Raw genomic sequence first — 26,835 nt, forward strand, 5'->3', positions numbered from 1 at the left:
TATGTGTTCAGATAATATGTCAGGCAGCATTTTTACTTACTAAAGTCTGTGTTGGCTTGTTTGCAAACTCTTACCATAGTTCTATAGATTTTAAATAAAGATTAAGTTACTCAGGTCATATAATCAACCACAGAGCACAAAATATGATTCTGTGCTCCCATTTGCGTTTTATTTCATGGAATAATTGCATTTAATTCCCAAAAAATTCTTTTTTTTATTATGCTCGAAACTTTGTGCAACTATCAACATCCCACATAAGAAAATGTAGTCATTATCCTTACGAAAAGGTTTGCTTTTGTGTCAAAACCTAAAATAGGAGTAGAGTTGTTGCTCTTTAAAAATAACAGATTTTCTGTAGTAGATATTCGTCAAAAAAGGTCTTTTTTTCCAAAAGGTCAGGTAATATTTGTGGCTCTAGACCCGTTTTATTTACCTCGACTGAGGGCAGAAAATGGCTCCTTGGATTGTAAAGGTTGAAGACGGCCAGGACTTGCAGACCAAATGAATGACTTAGACAACCTGCTGCAGGGAGGAAAACGTTTATTTTTCTGTAGTGAACAGCATATCGATAAACTCTCACAGATAGATTTACATCTTTAGTTTGGAAAACCTCAGACATACAGCTTATGGTTGGTTCTTTTCACCTTCTTTATTTAAAACAGATTTAAGTTAGAAGATAACAAAAACATCCACGTCTGTTTATGTGCACAAACTTGAAAACGGTCAAACCGCAAACAAAAAGCAACAACGCAAAGCGAAGGCTGAACGTTGATAAAATGTTTATGTTCGATTCGTTCAGCTCTTGCTGTAAATCTGATCACAAAGAAAAAGATAAAGCTGCACCTTTTGGCACAAAACTTCATGAAAGAGTAGAAGAATAATAGAGATGATGACTGATAACCGGTGTGTCATAAGACCCTCTGCTGTGTACACAAACTCCAGCCAACATGACTGTGGTCACAAAGTCCTTTTTTTTCTTTTTGTTTGCAGAAACAAAAAACAAACATTTACACGACAGAAGCATTCCTAGAATGCAAATCATGGCTTTCTAATATTTCACATTTTCCTACAAATGTGTCAAGCCAAACAACAACAACAACCAAAATTCAGGCACCAAAGAGTCTTTCACATATTTATAACCTTCAGTGAGTTTTTAAGGATGCGCTGGACGACGCAGTACGGACTGCACAACCCGAGACAGTTTAAAAGCTGCAGCTCCGACACGTTTAGCAACGTCTCTACCACAGAATAAAGAACCAAGCAGCACTTCCCTGAGCTTCTCATGTTGACCGCTTTAAAAAAAATAAAATAAAAGACACAAAACGAGGATGTTTAAAGGGCTCATGAGGTTAAAACGGGTGGTAAAGAAATAGTGTTTGTCTCGTATCAACAGGAATGCAGAGGGGTTTTAATCTAACAGATGTCCCCGTTCAACTTTGCCTCCATGAAGGCCGTGTTTATCTGGAATATGTGGCATTCAATCCTCACTTCACCTGTGAGGGTTCAAAGTCCTGGTCCCGCAGGAGTGGTCTGCTGCTCTGCTCGGCCACCATGGCCTGCAGAGTCTCCCTCTGGATCTGCCGGGCCTTGTTGTACAGGAGGACGCCGATGAAGACGACGACGGTGCCGGTGGCGCTGAGCAGGGTGATCTGGTTGCTGAACACGATGACGCTCAGCCAAACCGACAGGGCGTGCTTCACCGTGCTGGCGACACTGAGGACGAGGGAAGAGTCGTTGCTGCTGGGTTTTTAAATCTCAAGCACACCTTCAGAATTGCTCCTCGTCGACTATACAGTGTGAAACCATACCTACATTTCCATGTCATATTTGTGCCTCTGCAGGGTGTCTGCAGGACTCAGCAAGTCAAATTTAAGACATTTTAATGCCGCCTCGAAATAAATTTAAGACAAGAGAAAAAAACCTTAGGGTTCGTCGAGGGAACTTGCTGAATTACAATCAATATCTGACCACACTTCTCTTCTTTCTCAGCTGCCATGTGGATGGTCAGATCTGTACAATCAGATAAAATTTTATGTCTGAATATACCACAGTTTCAGCTGCGGTGTGCCGAGTGAAGATCAGCAATAAAAGAGGTTCTGCGGCGCTGATGTTCACCGCAGATATGAGCGCAACAGCAAAGGATCAGCATATTACATATTCTGCTGACTCACGGCAAACAGGTCAAATTCAAACCAAGCAAGTCACTTTAAACAAGTTTCCTTACTTTCCTTCAAGGATCTTTCAACCATTTAAAACACATTTCTGAAAACCTGATATGAGAATTAGCACCAACATCTGCTTTTTTTCTCTGCACACTTTTACGCAGCGTTTTATTACGAGTGTGAACAGTGATAAGACTCTAAGGCTTCTAAAAGGAAATAATGTGTCTTATTTTCACTGCAACACTTTTTACGCAACTTAATTTGGCATCTGCTGTTAGCTATTCTTAGAATTATATTTATTTCCTCCTATGTTTTCATCGCAGGTTTCACTCAAACTTGAAGGAATAATCACAGCGATCAATCTGACAGCCTTCACAGGTGACGGTTAGTTTTTCCTTTTCTCAACAAACCAGCAAAACCAGTCACCATCTTTTTTTTTACTCTGTTAAAATAAGAGTGGGTTATTAGGACTAAACTGTGGTGAACATTAGGAGGGAGTACATGTGACCACACACAACACATTATCTCAGGATTAATCCCAACTTCACCTGGACTTTGTTGCGCTGGAGATAACAGCGAACACGTTCAATAGCTCACCTCTGGAAAGCTCACCTGATAAAGTCTGTTGTGAAATGTTGAAATAGGTCCAGGAAGATAAATTAAAGCAAATTAAAATGGTTCCCAGTAAGCCTGTCATAATAAGCAATACTTCAATTAATTGCAATGTAAATGAAAATGAGCGAGATCGTTTCTGTTTGGACAACAGTCGCTAAAGAGATGCTCCCCTTACATGTCGTTGAAAAGCCACCATTTTGAGAAACTCTGCAAACATTTGTCTCCCAGTATGAAGCATTTAGTTTGTACTATCCGCCGCTTTTGCCTGTTTGTGCCCTAAGAATTATTATTTTTCTGAAATGTAATTTTGGCTACATAATTAGTTTTAATGATTGTTTTGTTAGTTCATTTTGGATAGCTAAAGTGTCGAGTGTTAACCCTTTCATGTATGAATTATGATCCTTTGTGTCAGGGTTTTTTAAATTTTCTTAAGGCATAAAAAAAATATTTTATTTTAAGTGATCAATTGTAATTTTCTCCAAATACAAAGTTGTTATTTGAAAAATGCATCAGTACCGTAGTATTGTTCTTTAGGGATTATCTGTCGGTTGGGATGATTTTTTTGTCTGTCGGCCATATTGGATTTAACAAAAAATAACTTGTTGCATTTGCAGCTGATGGCCAGTAGTTGATAGTGTATTTTATGATGCATTAGTGCTCACTTCAGTGCATTTATAACATAAAAATCCACAAGAAGCACAAGAAAATGGCTTTTAGACAGCTGTCCACTGTAGAGACCTCTATGCATGAAAGGGTTAATAAGCCATTATTACTATTTCTACATGAAAAAAAGTCTTAAAATGACAATAATATTGTTTATCCCAATCATTTCTGGGACAATTTATGACTCATCAAAATTTGTCCTCATGACAGGCCTCGTTCCCGGTGAGAGTTTGTGGATTGGTGCTACCTGAAAGTGACGGGGGAAATCCGTCCCATCAAGGCGTAGGCCGTGACACTCTGTAGGTGAAACAGACCGCCGTCAAAAAGCAGTAACAGGATAACATCCTGATTGAACAAGAAGCTCTGTCCACTCTTTCCAGCTGCCGGGACGTCCTGGAAACATGGAGACAAGAGTCATTAATTATTCCATCTGTACTTTTTCAGTCTTATCACTCATCAGTGGAGCACTTTGACCTCAGCAAACAGAGCTGGGCTGATACATCGCCCAGCACCCTGTACCATATCATGTTTTCAGATGTTGTCACTTTATAATCAAAACCTTCAATGAGATTTTATCTGAGCAATTTTGCGGTACAAGGACAGCTGCACACGATGTTCACATGATGTGTGGCAAGCATTTCAATTTGTTTTAATAGAATTTTAATGGGACTACGGCCTCTAAAGATATTTAATTAGCTGCATCGACAATTCAGATGAAAATAAATAAGGGAATGTGTGTTTACTCACCAGGAGGAACAGCCAGGCAGGGATCAGCATAATGACTGCTGCTGCACTGGTGTAAAACTGCAGTTCCGGGGGGCTACGAGAATGGCAACACTGATTTAGAGAGTCTTTAAAACACAATGTTAAAAATGAGGTGATCTTTAATTCTTCTACCTAAATCTGTACGTGTCCCCACTCAGCAGTTTCTTGGAGAAAACGTTCTGCAGGCTGGGATAGAGAAATAAGCGGTTAGTCAAAGTGTTCACAGTTGAGAAGCGGCTGCGTGGAGCTAGCGCTGGGGCAGAGACCAGTCCATGATGTTAGTGGAGAGCGCGGCGCAGAAACCGAGCATGTTGAAGCTGATCTCCGACGCCGTGCAGAGGGCCAGGCCAGCCATGACAGGAAACAGGGACAGGTTTACCCAGAGGCCTGAAGATTGGAAAACAAATAAATGAGTCACCGCTCAGGTTATCTGCAGGTTTCAGCAAGTCAGATTTAAGACTTTTTAAAGCCCCTTTTAATGCCACATTGAATCAAAGACAAAATATACATATGTAAATAAAGGAGATGGCTGGGAAATCCAAAAGAGTAGCAACTGTAACATTTGTGGGGTCTGTTTGTGGCTCATCACACTGAATATGGCTCTCTACAGCCTAAACTCCCCAGAGTGTCATAATTAAAAGTTCTTTTTCTGTTTTTTTTTGTTGTTTTTTTGTGCTGAATATACTCAGCCTCGCGAAAACAAACGTCGTCCAGCCAGCTGGTAATAAATTTGCAATTACTCATGATGTACGCAAAAAAGCCAGCTAACTAACTAGCAAGGGTACATTAGCAGGTAGTTAGCATTAGCCTAACCTGCCTCAAGTCACAGAATGCAGTGAATGAAGAGGTCTCACATTTTTGCCCGACAGAAAACTACATATACAAGATTAATTAGTACCGACTCGTATTTGACGTATTTAAACTTGAATTTTTTTTTATTAATGTAAGACATTTTAAGGCCTTCATTTTAGGTACATTAATTTAAAATGTTTAATTACAGGATGTGCAAACACCTCACTGCTACTTTCAGGATGAAACCTGATTTCTATTAGCCAATGGCCTGGCATAGAGAGACACTTCTACTTCAGTGAGCATCCTGAAGTTATTCTGAGTCGCTATCGCTTACTCTGATCAAAGCTGCTGTAGAGCTTCAAGATTCCACTTTATTTACAATTTGCTCAGCTGTCTATCAAAGGCTCTCCTGCAGATAAGGGATGTCTTATATATGTCAACATAACTTTGCACATCCCTCAGGTTGAGTGGCCTAACAAATGAAATCTGATGTCATTCTGATTATGAAAGGAGCAATCCCTTAGCCAAATAGAAAACAAAGCCTGATTTACTACAGTAAGAACATGTTTGTTCACCTGTGTATTCTCCAAGGATCAACCTGGACATGATCACAGTAAAAATGGGCGCCGAGCTCTTCACCGTTTCAGCGAATGACACCGCCACGTTCTTCAGACTCACCAAACCCAGAACCACGGTGGTGAACCTAACAAGAGCACAGACAATGCAGCTGAGTGATGACTAATTTGCATTTCTGAAGATTGTATCGGTAATGTAATGATGGTCAGGGAAGAGCCACCTCTGTAGAGCAGAGCTGGGTGGAGAAGCCGACTCAGCACCAAGCCCACTTCAACTCCTCTCCCCTCTCTCACGCGCTGGAGAAGGCTGCTTATATAGCGAGGACGCGCGGGCCCTGGTGAATCCTGGTCCCGCCTTGGGACAAAACACAACTAATACATGGCGGATCCCTCTATGTAGAGTGGAGGGGCACGTCACACCCCCACCCACAAAACACGGGTTCCCACAAGGGAATCCCGAGTCAAAAAAGAAGAAAACAACAACAACAACAACAAAAAAAAACCATTAGATCTAGAATGTATTATGGTTTACAATACAGGGGCACGAGAAAGCGCATCAGCAACTACGTTATCTCGCCCTTTTACGTACCGGATGCCCAAAGAAAAAGACTGCAAAAAGAGCAACCAACCACCAACCAACGAACCAAACGCTGATTTGGACATTTTAGCGTCGTCAAAAATGTAAGCGGATTATGATCCGTATATACAATAGGAGCACCACCACCCAGGTAAACATCAAAGTGCTGCAAAGCCAGGATTAAAGCAAGTGTCTCCTTTTCGATCACAGAATAATTAAGCTGATGTTTGTTAAAATTTTTTTTTGAAAAATAACTGACTGGCTTGCAATTTCCCAGGTCATCCACTTGTGTCAAAACTGCACCTGCACCCACATAGCTGGCGTCCACATGGTGCTGAAAAGGAGCATTCAAACGTGGGGCAGCCAAAACCGGAGCACAGCAAAGAAGCTGTTTTACCTGCTCAAACGCATGCTGACAAGAAGGAGACCAGTCAAACTTAGCATCCTTAGCCAGCAAGCTGGTTAATGGGGCTACTACAGAAGAAAAGTTTTTACAAAAACAACGATAATAACCAACTAGACCAAGAAAACGCATGAGATCCTTTTTTGTAACAGGAACAGGAAAGTTATGTACTGCTTGTACCTTGTCTGCGACTGGGCGCACTTGACCCTGCCCAACATGGCCTAGATATGTCACGGTTGCTTTCGCAAATTCACACTTAGCAAGATTAACTGTAAGCCCTGCCCCCGCCAAGCGAGTAAACAAGTCGTGAATGCGCTCTATGTGTTGTTCCCAAGTATCAGAATAAATCACTACATCATCCAAATACACCGCGCAACCCGGCATATCACCCACTACATAATTCATTAATCGCTGAAAAGTAGCGGGAGCATTCCGAAGTCCAAACGGCATAACTGTGTATGAATACAACCCAGAAGGAGTAACAAACGCAGCTAACTCCCGCGCACGTTCTGTCAAAGGAACTTGCCAGTAACCTTTAAGTAAGTCAAACCTGCTAACGAATTTAGCCGAACCAACTTGATCCACACAATCATCCATTCTGGGAAGTGGAAATGATTCAGGCTTTGTGACAGCATTCAACTTTCTATAGTCAGAACAAAAGCGGAATGTATTATCCGTGTCATGATCCCTGGGTTTCTGTGTGTTTATTTTGGAGTTCTTCTGTGTTCAGTCCTGTGTTCCCTGTGAGTCTCTGTCCTCCCTGTTGATTGCTCCCCAGGTGTGTCGTATTCCCTTGATTACCCCGTCTGTATTTAAACCCACCTGTTGTCTGTGTTCCTCGTCGGGTCCTTGTCGTTAATCTGTGTCGTCGTGTCTATGTCTATTGTAAGTTTGTCTGAGTGTCGTACGGCAGTAGAACTGTGAAGTCCTGCGTCGGCCTAGCTCGTATATTCAGTCCGTTATCCAGTTGCTACCGGTGTTAGCTGTGTGCTACCTTCCGCCGTGCTGCCTGTTGGACTGTGAGCTGCATCATTAAATTCATTATCTTCACCATAACCTGGGTTCGCTGCGTCTCTCCTCACCACCATCAACCACACTTTATGACAGTAGGACCCGACCAGATCGGTGAGGAACGCCAACATGGACCCAGCAACCACCGCCACAGCTCCACCCGTTTACCCGTTCCTCAGATCTCCGGACATCTATAACATCCAGTTCGAGGAGGACTTCAGTACCCTGTCTAACATGTTTCACGCCGACCCGTTCATGCTGGACCTTGTTCAAGAACTTTATGAAGAATTTCTGCACAAGCAAGTATTCACCACACCCGTCAGAGTTCTGTCACCCCCACCGTTCAAGCCTCCTCCGCCAGTTCCAGCATCCGCTCCAGCCACCCCCGTCTGCCCGTCTCCAGCCGCCACCTCCGTCTGCCCGTCTCCAGCCGCCACCTCCGTCTGCCCGTCTCCAGCCGCCACCTCCGTCTGCCCGTCTCCAGCCGCCACCTCCGTCTGCCCGTCTCCAGCCGCCACCTCCGTCTGCCCGTCTCCAGCCGCCACCTCCGTCTGCCCGTCTCCAGCCGCCACCTCCGTCTGCCCGTCTCCAGCCGCCACCTCCGTCTGCCCGTCTCCAGCCGCCACCTCCGTCTGCCCGTCTCCAGCCGCCACCTCCGTCTGCCCGTCTCCAGCTGCGTTCCAGCTCCCCGAGTCTGCTGCCGGAGCGCAGCCCCCCGAGCTCCCCGAGTCTGCTGCCGGAGCGCAGCCGCCCCCCGAGCTCCCCGAGTCTGCTGCCGGAGCGCAGCCGCCCCCCGAGCTCCCCGAGTCTGCTGCCGGAGCGCAGCCGCCCCCCGAGCTCCCCGAGTCTGCTGCCGGAGCGCAGCCGCCCCCCGAGCCAGAGCTCCCCGAGTCTGCTGCCGGAGCGCAGCCGCCCCCCGAGCCAGAGCTCCCCGAGTCTGCTGCCGGAGCGCAGCCGCCCCCCGAGCCAGAGCTCCCCGAGCCCGCTCCGCCCGAGTTTCCAGAGTCTGCTCCGCCCGAGTTTCCAGAGTCTGCTCCGCCCGAGTTTCCAGAGTCTGCTCCGCCCGAGTTTCCAGAGTCTGCTCCGCCCGAGTTTCCAGAGTCTGCTCCGCCCGAGTTTCCAGAGTCTGCTCCGCCCGAGTTTCCAGAGTCTGCTCCGCCCGAGTTTCCAGCCGGCCTGGCGGACCCGCCTCCACGTCTCGGCTTTCTGCGCCGGAGACGCCGCCCGCCGGACCCGCCTCCACGTCTCGGCTTTCTGCGCCGGAGACGCCGCCCGCCGGACCCGCCTCCACGTCTCGGCTTTCTGCGCCGGAGACGCCGCCCGCCGGACCCGCCTCCACGTCTCGGCTTTCTGCGCCGGAGACGCCGCCCGCCGGACCCGCCTCTACGTCTCCGTTTCCTGCGCCGGCGGAAGAGACCGCCGGACCCGCCTCCTCGCTTCCTCGCCCACCCTGATGGGTAGTTTTGTTTTGTGTTTTGGACTGTTTTCTGGACTCTGGCCCTCCTGCCGTCGCCCCTCCGCCCACCCTGCTGGGTTGTTTTTGGTTTTTGGACTTTTCTGTTTTTGTGGGCGTCTGGTATCCGCCCTTGAGGGGGGGGTACTGTCATGATCCCTGGGTTTCTGTGTGTTTATTTTGGAGTTCTTCTGTGTTCAGTCCTGTGTTCCCTGTGAGTCTCTGTCCTCCCTGTTTGCTCCCCAGGTGTGTCGTATTCCCTTGATTACCCCGTCTGTATTTAAACCCACCTGTTGTCTGTGTTCCTCGTCGGGTCCTTGTCGTTAATCTGTGTCGTCGTGTCTATGTCTATTGTAAGTTTGTCTGAGTGTCGTACGGCAGTAGAACTGTGAAGTCCTGCGTCGGCCTAGCTCGTATATTCAGTCCGTTATCCAGTTGCTACCGGTGTTAGCTGTGTGCTACCTTCCGCCGTGCTGCCTGTTGGACTGTGAGCTGCATCATTAAATTCATTATCTTCACCATAACCTGGGTTCGCTGCGTCTCTCCTCACCACCATCAACCACACTTTATGACAGTCCGGCAGAGGCGCAAAAAGGGGGTATGCAGCGTATGCAACGCATAGGGGCGCAGCACCAGAGGGGGCGCCAAAAACCCCGTCTGGAGGGGGCGACGCGCCGATTATGTTTTCCTATGAGGGGCCGTTTAGGACAAAATTTACGTTTTGTCTCTCACACACTACCAAAAACTCTCGCATACTCCAAAAAATTACGTTTTGTCTCTCACACACAACCAAAAACTCACGCATACTCAAAAAAATAGCCACGCACACTCAAAAAATACTCACGCACATTCAAAAAATACTCAAATTGCGTATACACACTACTAAAATGTCACACACACACAAACGTTAACTTTCTCGCTCACATACACTATCAGCTCGCTCACATACACTGTACTAACAGCTCGCACACACACACAGACGTTTATCTCTCACATACACAAGACTAAAGTTGAACACACACACAGTACTAAGACTCGTTTTAGCATTACAGGAATTATTAAGAGGTCTTGTGAGAAATTCTGTTCCCCCTGTGACGGGAGCGCGCATTGCAGCCAGAGACGCGGATCCGGTGAATCTGACCATTTTCACGGCGCTTCTGATCGATTTCTCGGTAAAAACTACTCATATAATCATGTCAATGTGTAACTTTCAGTTTAACCGGCAGTTATCAAAATAAAAATACATACATAAATAAACGAGGTCTGGTGTGGAGGTCATTTTTCGCTGTTTTGTGTTATTTTGAAAGCGAAGAAAATCGATCTTTTTTCAGCTTTTGTCTCGTAAGCCTGACAAATAAAAGTCAGTCATCAAACACAGGCTCCCAACACGTAGTGTGCATTTATAATTTTTCATTTCTGATGAAGGAGGAAGGAGATTAATATACCTGCAAGATCTTTTACTGTGTTTTCAAAATATTTGCACTATGTTTGACATTTGTCCTTAACATAGTTTAATATAAGGTAACTATTGAAAGATAGTTTCAATATATTTATATATATTTAAAAGCACAAATATACTAAGTAATAGAACATACAGTGAGTCAACAATCGAAACTTATGTTTAGGATCTACGCATGCGCAGTTTGATCCAAAAATTATGCCCCGCCTCTTCCGTGACAACTCTCACACATTCAAAAAGAGTCTCGCTCTCACACATTCAAAAAGAGTCTGGCTCTCGCACATTCAAAAAAAGTCTGACTCTCACACATTCAAAAAACGAGTCTTAGTATGGGGTTCCATTTGTATCAAAAAAACGTAGAAGTCATATGTGTAGATGTGTCGTTGCTATGTGTCGTTGGTCTATGTCGTTGGTCTATGTTGCATGTATATGTACATGTTGCATATGTGTATGTTGCATATGCGTTCGCTGCATATGTGTTTGCTGAATATGTAGATGTTGCATATGTCTATGTTTTATATGTAGATGTTGCATATGTCTACGTTGCATATGCGTTCGCTGCATATGTGGTTGATGTCGTTGGTCCATGCTGTTGGTTCTTGTCGTTGGTCCGTGTCGTTGGTCCTTGTCGTTGGTCCGTGTGGCTATTGCCTGTTCTCTTCGCCATTAAAAAGTCTTGAATTAGGTCATGTATGATCAATTTTTTATTAAATATTACACAAATGTTGGTCTTTAAATATCAGTGGTTTCAATAAAATTGTTTTCAAAATGCTTAGATTTCTACCTCGTATTTTCTTTAGGCATTAGTCAGGGCAGCTGAGGAGGTCGAGGGATCCTGGCCCCCTGAAGGGAGCGCTATTTCCCATAGATCCGCGGCCTTCAGATTTTATTTTATTTTTTAATCTGCGATATATCTTCATTTCATTTTAAGAATGATTTTCCCCCCTCTGTATGTTTTTTAACTTCTCTCTCTTATTTTCTTTAGCGCAGCTAACAGTTTCAAGCAAATTCTGTAGTTTCCGACATACTTCTAAATCTGCAACTTAGTCACATCTTTTTGGGCCTTCTACTGCCTCTAGTGGCGTGGTGGTGGTAACACAACTAATGTAATTATATTACTAAGTCAAAATGCCACAAAGTCTTTATTGTTTATCATTCATTCTGGCATTAGGATAATAATAATAATAAAATAATAATAATAATAATAATAATAATAATAATAATAATAATAATAATAATAATAATAATAATAATAATAAGTCTGTGCAAATTGAAATTCCTTGGAATCTTCTTTAAAACCCCAGATATATATGTTCAGCGAGTACCGTTATCCGTACAGCCAAAATGAAAACTATAAAACTCATGTGCTCTTTTCATAAATTGAGCAAAAAATATTCCTCCTCCAGTCAACAATTCACTTATTCTATTGAAAACTGTGATGTTGAGTATATTTTGTCCTCATTATAGACCACAATAACAACTTTTATGAAGAACATGTTTTATTTTGGGAACACAATCTGATTAACAAACATAATTGTAACATACTGTCATAAAGACCTTTGTTCAAGAAAAAAGTGCCAAAATGCTGTTTTAAGTTAACAAAAAAGTACAGACAAGAAAAACATTTTACAATCTGATAAACTATAACATAGTTTTAACATACTTCTTTCAGAAGTTAAAACTTCTTTCATTAGGAAAGAAGCATGTTAAAACTTCTTTCATTAATGAAAGAAGTTATGACCAACAACATAGGAAAGACGATACTTCTTTCCTAATGAAAGTTTTAACTTCTGAAAAAAGTATGTTAAAACATGTTATAGTCACAGTTTTCAATAGAATAAGTGAATTGTTGGCTTGAGGAGGAATATGTTTTGCTCAATTTATGTAAAGAGCACATGAGTTTTCTAGTTTGTATTCATTTTGGCTGTAAAGATAACAGTACTTGCTGAAAATATATCTGGGGTTTTAAAGAAGATTCCAAGGAATTTTAATTTGCACAGGGACATTATTATTATGATTATTATCCTAATGCCAGAATTAATAATAAATACTTTGTGGCATTTCGATCTAGTAATGTAATTATATTGTGCTACCACCCCACGTGGGGTGGTGTTGTGTTACCAACCCACGCCACTAGAGGCAGTAGAAGGCCCAAAAAGTAAGCCGAAACCTACAGAATTTGTTTAAAACTGTGAGCTGCGCTGAAGTAAATGAAAGAGATAAGTTCAAATACATGCCAACAGTGAAAAATCTTCTTAAAATGAAGATATATCACAAATTTAAAAAGAAATTTAGGGCCCCCTACACTGGGCAAGGACCCCTTGACCTCCTTAGCTGCCCTGACTAATGCCTAAAGAAAATACGAGGTAGAAATCTTAACATTTTGAAAACAATTTTATTGAAACCACTGATATTGAAAGACCAATATTTTTGGAATATTTAATAAAAAATTTGATCATACATGACCTACGTCAAGACTTTTTAATGGCTCAGAAAACAGGCAATAGCCACACGGACCAACGACAAGGACCAACTACATGAACCAACGACAAGGACCAACGACATGAACCAACAGCATGGACCAACGACATCAACCACATATGCAGCGAACGCATATGCAACATAGACATATGCAACATAGACATGTGCAGCGAACACATATGCAGCGAACGCATATGCAACATAGACATATGCAACATCTACATATGCAGCAAACACATATGCAGCGAACGCATATGCAACATACACATATGCAACATCTACATATACATGCAACATAGACCAACGACATAGACCAACGACACATAGCAACGACACATCTACACATATGACTTCTACGTTTTTTTGATACAAATGGAACCCCATAATCAACCACATATGCAGCGAACGCATATGCAACATAGACATATGCAACATAGACATGTGCAGCGAACACATATGCAGCGAACGCATATGCAACATAGACATATGCAACATCTACATATGCAGCAAACACATATGCAGCGAACGCATATGCAACATACACATATGCAACATCTACATATACATGCAACATAGACCAACGACATAGACCAACGACACATAGCAACGACACATCTACACATATGACTTCTACGTTTTTTTGTATGGGGTTCCATTTGTATCAAAAATAAGTAGAAGTCATATGTGTAGATGTGTCGTTGCTATGTGTCGTTGGTCTATGTCGTTGGTCTATGTTGCATGTATATGTGTATGTTGCATATGTGTTCGCTGCATATGTCTACGTTGCATATGTGTTCGCTGCACATGTAGATGTTGCATATGTCTACGTTGCATATGTGTTCGCTGCACATGTAGATGTTGCATATGTCTACGTTGCATATGCGTTCGCTGCACATGTCTGTGTTGCATATGTCTACGTTGCATATGCGTTCGCTGCACATGTCTGTGTTGCATATGTCTACGTTGCATATGCGTTCGCTGCACATGTCTGTGTTGCATATGTCTACTTTGCATATGCGTTCGCTGCATATGTGGTTGATGTCGTTGGTCCATGCTGTTGGTTCATGTCGTTGGTCCATGCTGTTGGTCCTTGTCGTTGGTCCTTGTGGCTATTGCCTGTTCTCTTCGCCATTAAAAAGTCTTGAAGTAGGTCATGTATGATCAATTGTTTTTATTAAATATTCCAAAAATGTTTGTCTTTCAATATCAGTGGTTTCAATAAAATTGTTTTCAAAATGCTTCGATTTCTACCTCGTATTTTCTTTAGGCATTATTCAGGGCAGCTAAGGAGGTCGAGGGATCCTGGCCCCCTGAAGGAAGCGCTATTTCCCTTAGATCCGCGGCCTTCAGATTTTATATTTTAATCTTCTATATATCTTCATTTCATTTTAAGAATGATTTTCACCCTCTGTATGTTTTTTGACTTCTCTCTCTTATTTTCTTCAGCGCAGCTCACAGTTTTAAACAAATTCTGTAGTTTTCTGCGTACTTTTTGGGCCTTTTGCTGCCTCTAGTGGCGTTGGGTGGTAACACAACACCACCCCACGTGGGGTGGTAACACAATATAATTACATTACTTGATCGAAATGCCACAAAGTATTAATTCTGGCATTAGGATAATAATCATAGTAATAATGTCCCTGTGCAAATTCAAATTCCTTGGAATCTTCTTTAAAACCCCAGATATATATGTTCAGCGAGTACCGTTATCCGTACAGCCAAAATGAAAACTATAAAACTCATGTGCTCTTTACATAAATTGAGCAAAAAATATTCCTCCTCCAGTCAACAATTCACTTATTCTATTGAAAACTGTGATGTTGAGTATATTTTGTCCTCATTATAGACCACAATAACAACTTTTATGAAGAACATGTTTTATTTTGGGAACACAATCTGATTAACAAACATAATTGTAACATACTGTCATAAAGACCTTTGTTCAAGAAAAAAAAGTGCCAAAATGCTGTTTTAAGTTAACAAAAAAGTACAGACAAGAAAAACATTTTACAATCTGATAAACTATAACATAGTTTTAACATACTTCTTTCAGAAGTTAAAACTTCTTTCATTAGGAAAGAAGCATGTTAAAACTTCTTTCTTGATGAAAGAAGCATGTTAAAACTTTAATGAAAGAAGTTATGACCAACAACATAGGAAAGAAGATACTTCTTTCCTAATGAAAGTTTTAACTTCTGAAAAAAGTATGTTAAAACATGTTATAGTCACAGTTTTCAATAGAATAAGTGAATTGTTGGCTTGAGGAGGAATATGTTTTCCTCAATTTATGTAAAGAGCACATGAGTTTTCTAGTTTGTATTCATTTTGGCTGTAAAGATAACAGTACTTGCTGAAAATATATCTGGGGTTTTAAAGAAGATTCCAAGGAATTTTAATTTGCACAGGGACATTATTATTATGATTATTATCCTAATGCCAGAATTAATAATAAATACTTTGTGGCATTTCGATCTAGTAATATAATTATATTGTGTTACCACCCCACGTGGGGTGGTGTTGTGTTACCAACCCATGCCACTAGAGGCAGTAGAAGGCCCAAAAAGTACGCCGAAACCTACAGAATTTGTTTAAAACTGTGAGCTGCGCTGAAGTAAATAAAAGAGATAAGTTCAAATACATGCCAACAGTGAAAAATCTTCTTAAAATGAAGATGTATCACAGATTTAAAAAGAAATTTTGGGCCCCCTACACTGGGCAAGGACCCCTTGACCTCCTTAGCTGCCCTGACTAATGCCTAAAGAAAATACGAGGTAGAAATCTTAACATTTTGAAAACAATTTTATTGAAATCACTGATATTGAAAGACCAATATTTTTGGAATATTTAATAAAAAATTTGATCATACATGACCTACTTCAGGACTTTTCAATGGCTCAGAAAACAGGCAATAGCCACACGGACCAACGACAAGGACCAACGACATGAACCAACAGCATGGACCAACGACATCAACCACATATGCAGCGAACGCATATGCAACATAGACATATGCAATGTAGACATGTGCAGCGAACACATATGCAGCGAACGCTTATGCAACGTAGACATATGCAACAAATACATATGCAGCAAACACATATGCAGCGAACGCTTATGCAACGTAGACATATGCAACAAATACATATGCAGCAAACACATATGCAGCGAACGCATATGCAACATACACATATGCAACATCTACATATACATGCAACATAGACCAACGACATAGACCAACGACACATAGCAACGACACATCTACACATATGACTTCTACGTTTTTTTGATACAAATGGAACCCCATATTTTTGATACAAATGGAACCCCATAGTCTTAGTACTGTGTGTGTGTTCAACTTTAGTCTTGTGTATGTGAGAGATAAACGTCTGTGTGTGTGTGCGAGCTGTTAGTAGTGTATGTGAGCGAGAAAGTTAACGTTTGTGAATGTGCGAGCTGTTAGAAGTGTATGTGCGCGAGCTGGTAGTGTATGTGTGCGAGAAAGTTAACGTTTGTGTGTGTGTGACATTTTAGTAGTGTGTATACGCAATTTGAGTATTTTTTGAATGTGCGTGAGTATTTTTTGAGTGTGCGTGGCTATTTTTTTGAGTATGCGTGAGTTTTTGGTGGTGTGTGAGAGACAAAACGTATTTTTTTTGAGTGTGCGTGGCTATTTTTTTGGAGTATGCGAGAGTTTTTGGTAGTGTGTGAGAGACAAAACGTAATTTTTTTGAGTATGCGAGAGTTTTTGGTAGTGTGTGACAGACAAAACGTAATTTTTTTGAGTGTGCGTGGCTATTTTTTTGGAGTATGCGAGAGTTTTTGGTAGTGTGTGAGAGACAAAACGTAATTTTTTGGAGTATGCGAGAGTTTTTGGTAGTGTGTGAGAGACAAAACGTAAATTTTGTCCTAAACGGCCCCTCATATTTTCCCATGCAGTTCAGCGCCTCACGCTCCTTCACCTCTCGCACATAACGAGGTAAATGTAGCGATTTTTACACTCCACGCAGCGTCGCCTGGGGGGGGGGGGGGAATTTATGTTTTCGCATCACCAGAGGGGGCGCCAAAATAATAAATAATCATGTGCAGTTGCGCCACTGTTATCCGGCATAGGAACCAAAATGCAGGGAGATGCCCAACTAGACGAAGATGGCTCAGCTATCCCATTATCCAACATATATTTCACTTCTGCATCAATACATTTGCGTTTCTCCATGTTTACACGATAGAAATGCTGTTTTATCGGACTCGCTTGACCCACATCAATATCATGTTCCAACATAGTGGTACGCCCAGGAGTATCAGAAAACAAGCACGGGAAGCTATAAATCAGCTCAGTCAATTGTTTTGAATGGTGTTCAGAAAGATGTGATAATAATAATACATCCAATTTCTGCAGCGACTCAGAGTTGGAAAGACGCCCATGCGTCATGGCGCTGTCCAAGGTACCAGTCTCCTCGTTAGAACAGGTGTCCAGACAAACCTCATTAACCGCATAAACTGGGCGTATGTGCTCAGATGATTTTTCCTCATAATCTCGTGCATAGTATGGCTTTAGCAAATTGACATGGCACAATTGAGTATTTTTTCTGCGCTCAGGCGTTTCAATGAGGTAGTTCTGATCAGAGAGTCGCTTTAACACTGTATACGGGCCAGAAAACTTTGCTTTTAAAGGAAATGTAGTAATGGGGCACAATGCTAAAACATGATCCGTGGGCAAAAATGAGCATTCCACTGCTCGACGATCAAATAAAGATTTTCTTTTATGATGGCTAGCAGATAATTTTTCTTTAGCCAAATTCCGCGCTGCATACAGTCTATGCCTAAAACCATTCACGTAGTCAATCAGATTTTGGGGCGGTTCTGGTTCTTTCCACTCCGCTGCCACAGCTGCCAAGGGACCCTTAGCGGTGTGTCCAAACACCAACTCATTTGGGCTAAAGCCTATGCTCTCCTGAGTAACCTCCCGAGCAGCCAACATCAACCATGGCAAGCCATCCTCCCAGTCCTTCCCTAGTTCTTTACAATAAGCGCGAAGTAATGACTTTAAAGTCTGATGGAAACGCTCCAACGCTCCTTGACTTTCTGCATGGTAAGCCGTAGATCTGTTGTGTTTAACACGAAGCAGTTTTAGCACCTGACCAAAAAGACGTGAAGAGAAATTTGTGCCTTGGTCCGACTGAATAGTCTGAGGAATACTTAATACAAAGATGAACTGAGAAAGAGCACGCACCACATATTTTGCTGTTATTGTGCGTAACGGGTAAGCAGCCGGATATTGAGTACTTTGGCACATAACCGTCAACAAATAGCAAGCCCCAAATCGCGACCTTGGCAAAGGACCTACACAATCAACAATCAGGTGCTCAAACGGTTCTGTTGCAACAGGGATAGGTAATAAAGGAGTGGGTTTCAAAGGTTGGTTAGGCTTTGCAGTTAGCTGACAGACATGACATGTTCTAACATAGGAGGAAATATCCCTCTTCAAACGAGGCCAAAAAAAATGTAAGGACTCGGTCATATGTTTTTAGCGTGCCCAGACTCATCATGTGCTACTTTCAACAGAGCCTCGCGGTATTTAGAGGGAACTACCACTTGAAAAACAGCATGTTCAACAGAACCAAAATGTGGCACCCATTTTCTCATTAGCACCGAGTCTCGAAGAAAATACGCACCTTCGTGATCTGAAACCGCATCCTCCGGACGAACCTGCTGAAATAGTTCTTTTAATGAGGAATCTGCACGTTGTTCAGTTATCAAATCAGTACGAGTGACGGGAAATGGGAAGTCAGCAAGAGGCAAAAAGAAATTGTGGTCTTTATTTTCATCTTGTGTTTTCTTCTCACTGTCCATCTGAGAGCGCAACATAGCTCGAGTCACAGCACAAGCTGTGAAAACGTTCGAAAATTCACGCTCACTCTCCTCTTGTCGACTCAACTTTTGTGACACCGGCTCACTACCAACTGAGACTGCGGGTAATTCATCTGTCCACATGCTGGAACCCTCTATATATCCTACAATGTGTTAGTCTCTTTTCCTTCTTAATTTATAACGCTGATAATTATCCCTGTCGCGTCTAAAAATGCATTGATAAAATACATAGTGAATGTTTCATTATTACTCAATAATTACCGGGCGTTGTGGGAGAAAGTAAGAAAAGAACGAGGTTTATTTGCGTGACGTCCAGAAGCCATTCAAACTGACTAAAAGCGCTGACATGGCACGTTACCGCGTTCAGTGGGTGTCTCGACTTCTCTTCCTCTCTGGTGCTGGTTCTTCTATCAATCCTACATCGTGGCACTGCGCATGCTCAGCCCGATAATAGAACACACGTTTGTACACAACAGACAGCTGTCTTGACGCACAAAGGTTGGAAAAAGTGACGTGGCAGCACAGATCGTCAGAACCGGTTGTCATTATGACGCATTAAATGTCGGTCATGTAGAATGTGACTAGTTTACAAAACACACTGGATTCATTTGCCAGGACCAAGCACAGCAAGAAAGACTTTTTTTTAAGTAGGTGGGTAAAATGGATCAGTTGCTGCTTCTTAGAAGATGCTCAAGATATGAGGAGGAGAACGAAAAGCTCAGAGAAGCTTTATATAATCAGGAGCTTGAGGCAGAAGAGAGGGAAAAGAAACTCCAGAGTGAAATAAAACTGCTTTCAGATGAAGCAGCTAAATCAAAACACAAAATATCGATACTAACAACACTGAATGATCATATTATGGAATCCGAAGAAGAAAGAAGAAAGATCCAATGCTCTCTGACAGAAGAAATTTGTGTACTGAAAGCCGAAGTCACTAGGCTGAAGTCGAAGGAAACAGCTTTGATAGATGAATGTCCGATTTTAGGAAACGCACAAGAGAGTTCTGAGAAAAAGAATTTGTACTTGGAGGAGGAAAACAGAAAACTTAATGCTCAAATAAAACAACAAAATCGCATGATAGGTGAAATGTCTGACCTCACAAAGTCTCTAAGAGACTCAAATAGGGAGACAAAACAACAAGAACAAATACTGCTGGAGAAAGTTGAAAAAACTATAAAAGTTGAAAACCAACAGAAACCTAAAATCTTTACATGTGAAAAATCAACTCAAACGGAAATTTTGAGCAATGGTCGTAAGCAGCCAAAACGTTTTGCCAACAAATCTACACAGACTGAGCATTTCATTTCGGAATCAATGGAAAAATCGACTCAGACTGAATGTGACACTTATAAACTAAAGGAGCTTCAGCCTCCATGTAAAACATCATTTCAAACACAAACTTTAGAAAGCAAACGTAGGCATGTAAAGACTTCTACCAGAGATGCGACTTCAGCTAAAACTTTGACGGATGAATCTAAGCAGCCTAAATTTTTTGCTGAGAAATCAACAGAATTGGAAACTTCTGCTAAATCTAAGAGTTGGTGGGGTATGTGTGTGGATGGATTAATGTTTGCAGTTAAATACACCCTGCTAGGTATTTTACAAGCAGCAATAACTACAAAAGTTTATGAAATGGCTGCAAACTGCTATCTTACAGAATCAGAAATTGCTTTCTGAGAAATTGTTCATAGAATACTAATGCACCGTCATATAATATGAATATAATATAAATAGATCTCAATGTGGCATGGCAGCGCTCTAGTGGGGAAGCTGGTGTGTGAGACTGAAAGGTTTTAGCTAGAAGTAGTTGGACTCACCTCGACGCACTGCTCTGGCTCTGGCAACACTCGTTTTGAGAGGGATTGGACACTCTTTCACACTGGAGTTGCCATTGCTGAGAGGCACAGTGCAGGAGTGGGCATACTTGTTGCTACCCCATCTGGTAAATGCACTTTGGAGTTCAAACGTTGAACAACACGGCAGGGTCCCTCCTCCTACGTGAGGGTGGATGAGTTTGGCTGTTTGTGCAAACAGTACTTCAGATTACCCAATCATTTAGGAGTCATTGGAGAGAAACTTCCATTTGTGTCATTGGACAGAATTCTGTGAAGAACTCTTCAATTCCAGCAGCACGTCTTAAACTGAGGAAGCTGAGAGTGAGGACATTGGGTCACGCTTTCTAATCCCTGGTGCAGATGTCACTGAGGTGGGTAAAAAGTACCGCAACGCAAGGCCCTGTGGATGGATGATATTTTCCTGAAGTTCCTGAAAGTTCTTGATGTTGTGGGGTTGTGTTAGTTGATACAACTTTTCAATATTGTGTGAACAACGGGCACAGTTCTCCTTCATTGACAAACCAGGTGCTGGTCCCCCTATTCAAAAAGGGGGACCATAGAGTGTGTTCCAACTACTGGGGGATCACACTCTGAAGCCTCCCTGGTAAGGTCTTTTCAAGGGTTCTGGAAAGGAGGATCCATCAGATAGTCAGACTTGTATTCTGGAAGAGCAGTGCTATTTTTGTCCCAGTCATGGAACACTGGACCAGCTTTACACTCTCAGCAGGGTTCTAGAGGGTGCATGGGAGTTCTCACCCAGTCTACGTTTGGGTGAGAATCAGTTTGACATTGTACCTTTGTGAATCCTCTGGGGGCTACTCTGGGAATGTAGGGTACTAGGCCCTTTGAAATGGGCTTTTAGATCCCTATATAACCAGTGATAAAGCTTGGTCTGCATTACCAGCAGTAAGTCGGGCTCATTTCTATGGAGAGCCATTTGCGCCAAAATTAAATAAATAAATAAATGGGTTAAATAAATAAAAAATGAGTAAAATAAATAAAAAAATGAAGTAAATGAGTGAAATAAATAAAAAAATTGTTAAATAAATAATTTAGCTTTTTCATTAAACCAATTTTTAATTTATTTATTTTTCATATTATCAATTTCCCAATTTCTCTTTTTATTTATCTATTTGTCATTTATCCCTTTATCCATTTACCCATTTTTCATTAATCTATTTTTTTAATTTAACTGTTTTTCAATTTCCTTTTTCCATTAACCTGATTTTCTATTTCCCACTTTCATTAATCAATTTCTCATATATCCCTTTTTTTACTTACCCATTTTCTTTTATCTATTTTTCATTTACCCATTTTTCATTAATCTCTTTATCTATTTACCCATTTTTCATTAATCTATCTTTTAATTTAACCATTTTCCATTTCCTTTTTTCATTAACCCGATTTTCTATTTCCCAGTTTCATTAATCAATTTCTCATATATCCCTTTTTTTATTTACCCATTTTCTTTTATCTATTTTTCATTTACCCATTTTTCATTAATCTCTTTATCTATTTACCCATTTTTCATTAATCTATCTTTTAATTTAACCATTTTCCATTTCCTTTTTCCATTAACCCGATTTTCTATTTCCCACTTTCATTAATCAATTTCTCATATATCCCTTTTTTATTTACCCATTTTCTTTTATCTATTTTTCATTTACCCATTTTTCATTAATCTCTTTATCTATTTACCCATTTTTCATTAATCTATCTTTTAATTTAACCATTTTTCCATTTCCTTTTTCCATTAACCCGATTTTCTATTTCCCACTTTCATTAATCAATTTCTCATATATCCCTTTTTTATTTACCCATTTTCTTTTATCTATTTTTCATTTACCCATTTTTCATTAATCTCTTTATCTATTTACCCATTTTTCATTAATCTATCTTTTAATTTAACCATTTTCCATTTCCTTTTTCCATTAACCCGATTTTCTATTTCCCACTTTCATTAATCAATTTCTCATATATCCCTTTTTTATTTACCCATTTTCTTTTATCTATTTTTCATTTACCCATTTTTCATTAATCTCTTTATCTATTTACCCATTTTTCATTAATCTATCTTTTAATTTAACCATTTTTCCATTTCCTTTTTCCATTAACCCGATTTTCTATTTCCCACTTTCATTAATCAATTTCTCTTATATCCCTTCTTTATGTACTTATTTTTCTTTAACCTATTTTTCATTTAACTTTTGTTTGAAAAACTTTTAATTTTCCCATTTTCCAATTTCCCTTATTCATTTAGTATTTCCTTATTTTCTTATTTATCACATTCTATTTTCCCCGCAAAACTTAGGGGGAAAAATAAATGCAAATGAGGAGTGACACGTCATCAGGCTACAACTTCCCCAATTGGTTGGTTAGCGTCACACCTACTTTGCTTTCAAGAAAGATGGCGACCTACTAACGGGTTATCAATAAGCAGAAGCTCATCAACTTCATTAGAAAATAGTGTTATTACTCCTGACTTTATTTTTGTGTGGCCGCTCAGACAGAACGTGTTTCAGCTGGCGGCTCTGATGGACTCAGAGCTTCACCGTCGGGGTTTTTTTATAGTTTGGACGAAGCGGCCGCTGAAGTTGGCTTACGATTGAAGGTTCAGGACGCCTTCGTAGCTACCAGCTGTGATTCAACTATAAGGAGCAGACTTGACTGTACATCGTAAGTGAACTGCAATATCCAGTGGCAGCTCTACGGAGCATCGAGCTGAAAGAATGACGGTGGCAAGCCTTGGAGATCTGCATCGGAGGCCATCTTTCAGACATGCACCGCTGCTGTCCGTCCAGGATCCTCCGGTTGCCCAGACGGTAAGCTAACGCTGATGTTTTCCAACTATAGTCATATTTGTAACCAAACTTGAGGCCAACAGGTGTACTTTTGATCGCCACCAGGTCAAAAGTACAGCTTGTTTTTGCAGCACATTCATTAATGTTTCTATCGTGTATGTTTTCAGATGTTAAGCTGTCACAGCAGATCATCCTGCAGACCTCTGGTCTCTGTTTCCAGTGGGCTCACAGCTTCAGGGTGACCAGAGACCTTCACCTTTCTGGAGCAGGAACACCCGGCCAAATGCACTGGTGACACATTTAATTTAAAAAATGTGGGGGTAAATTAACGCTGATGTTTGTAAACAGACTACCTGAATACAGTGACCTTAGTGAGGGTACAGAATGCAGAATGGATAAAAGCTGAACTCCTGCTAAAATCTGTCCCTATTGGTTACATCCCTGAAATGTGCCAAGTGTGGCCCACATGCATGCATGTCGTATTCATATAAAGTAATTATGACTATTCATTTCAGTAGTTCTTTGTGGATGTATAACTTGGCCACCTTAGTTTCCCTGTTTTTGTTCAACATATGTGCCTCAACATTTGGTTACTGTTCCATAATTTGTACTCCAAACATGTTTTTACTCATGTTTATCTCTTACTTACATGTTTAAGTAAAAAGTAGCTGAATAAGAAATTACACATGAATAAAGAAGCATTTGGTAAAAAGTATACAAGTACTGAGTAACTGATCAAGTTATCAATTATTTCATATCTTAAAAAATTACACAATTAGAGGGCTCAAAATATAAAGTTCAGCGGAATTTTTAGTTTTTTAAAGACAAAATAAAATATTTGTTTAAATAAGAATAGTGATGCTTCATAATAAAATGACCTGAGTAAAAGTAAAAAGTTCAGCATAGTAACAGTACTCCTAAAACTTCATTTGAGTTTCAAAAAGTTACTCAACTATATTTGAGTAAATGTAATTAGTGAGTCCTAAACTCTTTCCTTCTGAGGGAACAGGAGAAGGAATTGTTAAGGAAATAAATTAATCTTAATTTATTATAGGAAATAAATTAATCTTATTTTTATATTAAATTTAATTAACAAACGAATCATAAATAACACCCAGAACATATTCTGTTATGTTTATTCAAGGATCAAGAAAAATGACTGGAGATTCTGGCTGAGAGAGGGACAACGGTAAACAGGGAGGAGAACCGTCTGCACTGTGAGCAGCACCAGAACTCCTGATGGGTCTCCTTCAGGAAGAACCAGAGAGATGGCCGACCTCCGCAGAGAAGAGTTCACCCAAACATCACAGGAAAAATGAATTTTTTTTTCACTTTCAAGGACTCTAAAAAGCTTGCTGATTAAATTTTCAGTTAATGTTCAGCAAACATTCAAAGTTTAGTGTTTGGATAATACGTATGCAGTATGACATGTTTAGACTAAATTATCACATGACTAGAGCTGATTAAATCTTGGTTGCACCTCGGCGAGAAAAAGAGTGCCACAAACCTCCCAAAGAAGAGGATAGCAATGTATGTTTAAATAAACATACAACAAAGATTTTTGGTGCACATCATCTTTAAAGTGTCTAGTTATGATATTCACCTTTGCATTTATAAAAATTTGTTAGGTGTGTGAGCAGGATGTGTAAACATGTTGACGGTCATAATAGTGACAGGTGGGAGAATACGTTTGACCAATAGGTCCACTTATTTTGGCAAAAAAAAAAAGCAAATGTTATGAAAATCACAGGATTTCTTGTTGATCATAAGGGGAATGAACACAGTAAAAGACTTTGAAGGTAAATTAATTTGTTTCCATTTTATGTAAGGCAGGGGTCCCCAAACTTTTTCCTGCGAGGGCCACATAACTGTTCCCTTTTCTGGTCGGGGGCCGGTCTTACTTTTTCGAGAAGGAAACCTTAGAAAACTTTTGTTGAGGGGCGGGGGCGGTGGGGGGGGGGTGAAACTGTGGACCGGGGAGGGGGGAGGGGGGGGGGGCTGGATTACTGCCGACGACATATTCGCGTTTGTAGATAGATCCAGAATGCAAATGGAAAAAAAACCGTGAGCGAAACGGTGACTGGTACTGACTAGTATATATTCCATTGAGGGAAACTAAGTTTCATATCTGCTCAAGAGACCCCTGGTGGTTGAAGAAAAATCCACATATATATGAAAAAAAACACTGAATGCTCTCTGGGGACCGGACCAAATGAGGAGGCGCGGGCCGTAGTTTGGGGACCCCTGATGTAAGGGGAACGGATTTTATCAGGTGGTTAAAATATTTTATTCCCCCATCCTAACTTTGTCAAAAAAAGAGCAAATGTTATGAAAATCACAGGATTTCTTGTTGATGATAAGGGGAATTAACACAGTAAAAGACTTTGCAGGTAAATTAATTTGTTTCCATTTTAGAGAGGGGGAACAGATTTTATCAGGCAGCTGAAAGATCCATTCTCTCTTCTTCTCCCCCATAACTTTGGGAAATAAAAAGCAACTGTTTCCAAATTCTCAAAAATTATTATATGTGATAGCATACTAGACATTTCCTTAATCCAGTAATCTGTCATATTTTACTTTAGAACGTGATTGACCAAAAAGTTTACACTTTGATCTTTTCAGGAAGTCTTTATTGGATAAATGAATGGGTGGATGGATTGCTTGGATGGATGGATGGGTTGGTGGGAGGATGGATGGATGGATGGATGGATGGATGGATGGATGGATGGATGGATGGATGGATGGATGGATGGATGGATGGATGGATGGGTTGGTGGGAGGATGAATGGGTGGGTTGGTGGGAGGATGAATGGGTGGGTTGGTGGGAGGATGAATGGGTGGGTGGATAAATGAGTGGATGGATGGATGGATGGATGGATGGATGGATGGATGGATGGATGGATGGATGGATGGATTGCTTGGTGGGAGGATGAATGGGTGGGTGGTTGGGTGGGTGGATAAATGAATGAATGGGTGGATGGGAAGGTGGGTGGATGGATGGGTTGGTGGGAGGATGAATTTCAACTTTTAAATACTATGACAAAGTACAGTCAAAATAATTCATAGAATGTTTTAATATGCTGCTAACAGACTTATTTAGAATATGCCAACAAAATTTGAAACCAAAATTTGCACAATAAAAAGTTTTATGCACTTACTTTGTCTCTCCCCATAAAATGTGCTTGTACCGATGAACGTCATTTTTATGAATGAGAAAAAGGTACGTACAAAAGCCCCACCCCTTCACATGTGGTATCATTGAAAAGCCCTAAATGTCCTCTGTAGATACCAAAAGGAATTAATTCAGGAGAATGCAGGGGGTGGGAGACATTTAAGTTTAGAAATGTCCTTTACAGAGGACAAAAATGAACTACT

The 26,835-nt window shown here is 40.9% G+C and overlaps 2 protein-coding genes and 1 long non-coding RNA gene across 4 annotated transcripts; 2 read left to right on the top strand and 1 right to left on the bottom strand.

The window, feature by feature from the left end:
- Window positions 1-523: 523 nt before the first annotated feature.
- Window positions 524-20,907, bottom strand: LOC148158279 (solute carrier family 35 member E2A-like). Its single transcript, XM_088007495.1, has 8 exons — window positions 20,902-20,907; window positions 20,642-20,754; window positions 5,573-5,700; window positions 4,472-4,592; window positions 4,338-4,391; window positions 4,188-4,260; window positions 3,688-3,833; window positions 524-1,713 (listed from the first exon to the last, which is right to left on the bottom strand). Exons 1-8 carry the CDS (start codon window positions 20,905-20,907, stop codon window positions 1,485-1,487), a joined length of 870 nt encoding a protein of 289 aa, XP_087863621.1. The 3' UTR covers window positions 524-1,484.
- On the top strand, window positions 19,122-20,311 carry LOC148158280 (uncharacterized). The gene is made up of 2 exons (XM_088007477.1): window positions 19,122-20,199; window positions 20,307-20,311. The coding sequence occupies exons 1-2, from the start codon at window positions 19,485-19,487 to the stop codon at window positions 20,309-20,311; spliced, it is 720 nt and encodes a 239-aa protein (XP_087863603.1). The 5' UTR covers window positions 19,122-19,484.
- Window positions 20,908-20,931: 24 nt separating the features above from the next.
- LOC148158281 (uncharacterized) lies at window positions 20,932-25,018 on the top strand. Of its 2 annotated transcripts, XR_015763742.1 has the most exons (4): window positions 20,932-21,030; window positions 23,231-23,481; window positions 23,628-23,751; window positions 24,605-25,018. It is a non-coding gene; the product is annotated as an uncharacterized LOC148158281 (long non-coding RNA). The 2 variants fall into 2 exon arrangements; XR_015763741.1 differs by lacking the exon at window positions 20,932-21,030 and having other exon boundaries at window positions 21,749-23,481.
- Window positions 25,019-26,835: the final 1,817 nt, after the last annotated feature.

Source organism: Poecilia mexicana, unplaced genomic scaffold, assembly GCF_051168715.1.
Source record: "Poecilia mexicana isolate PSO_F unplaced genomic scaffold, ASM5116871v1 scaffold_7, whole genome shotgun sequence".
Taxonomy (NCBI): Eukaryota; Metazoa; Chordata; class Actinopteri; order Cyprinodontiformes; family Poeciliidae; genus Poecilia; species Poecilia mexicana.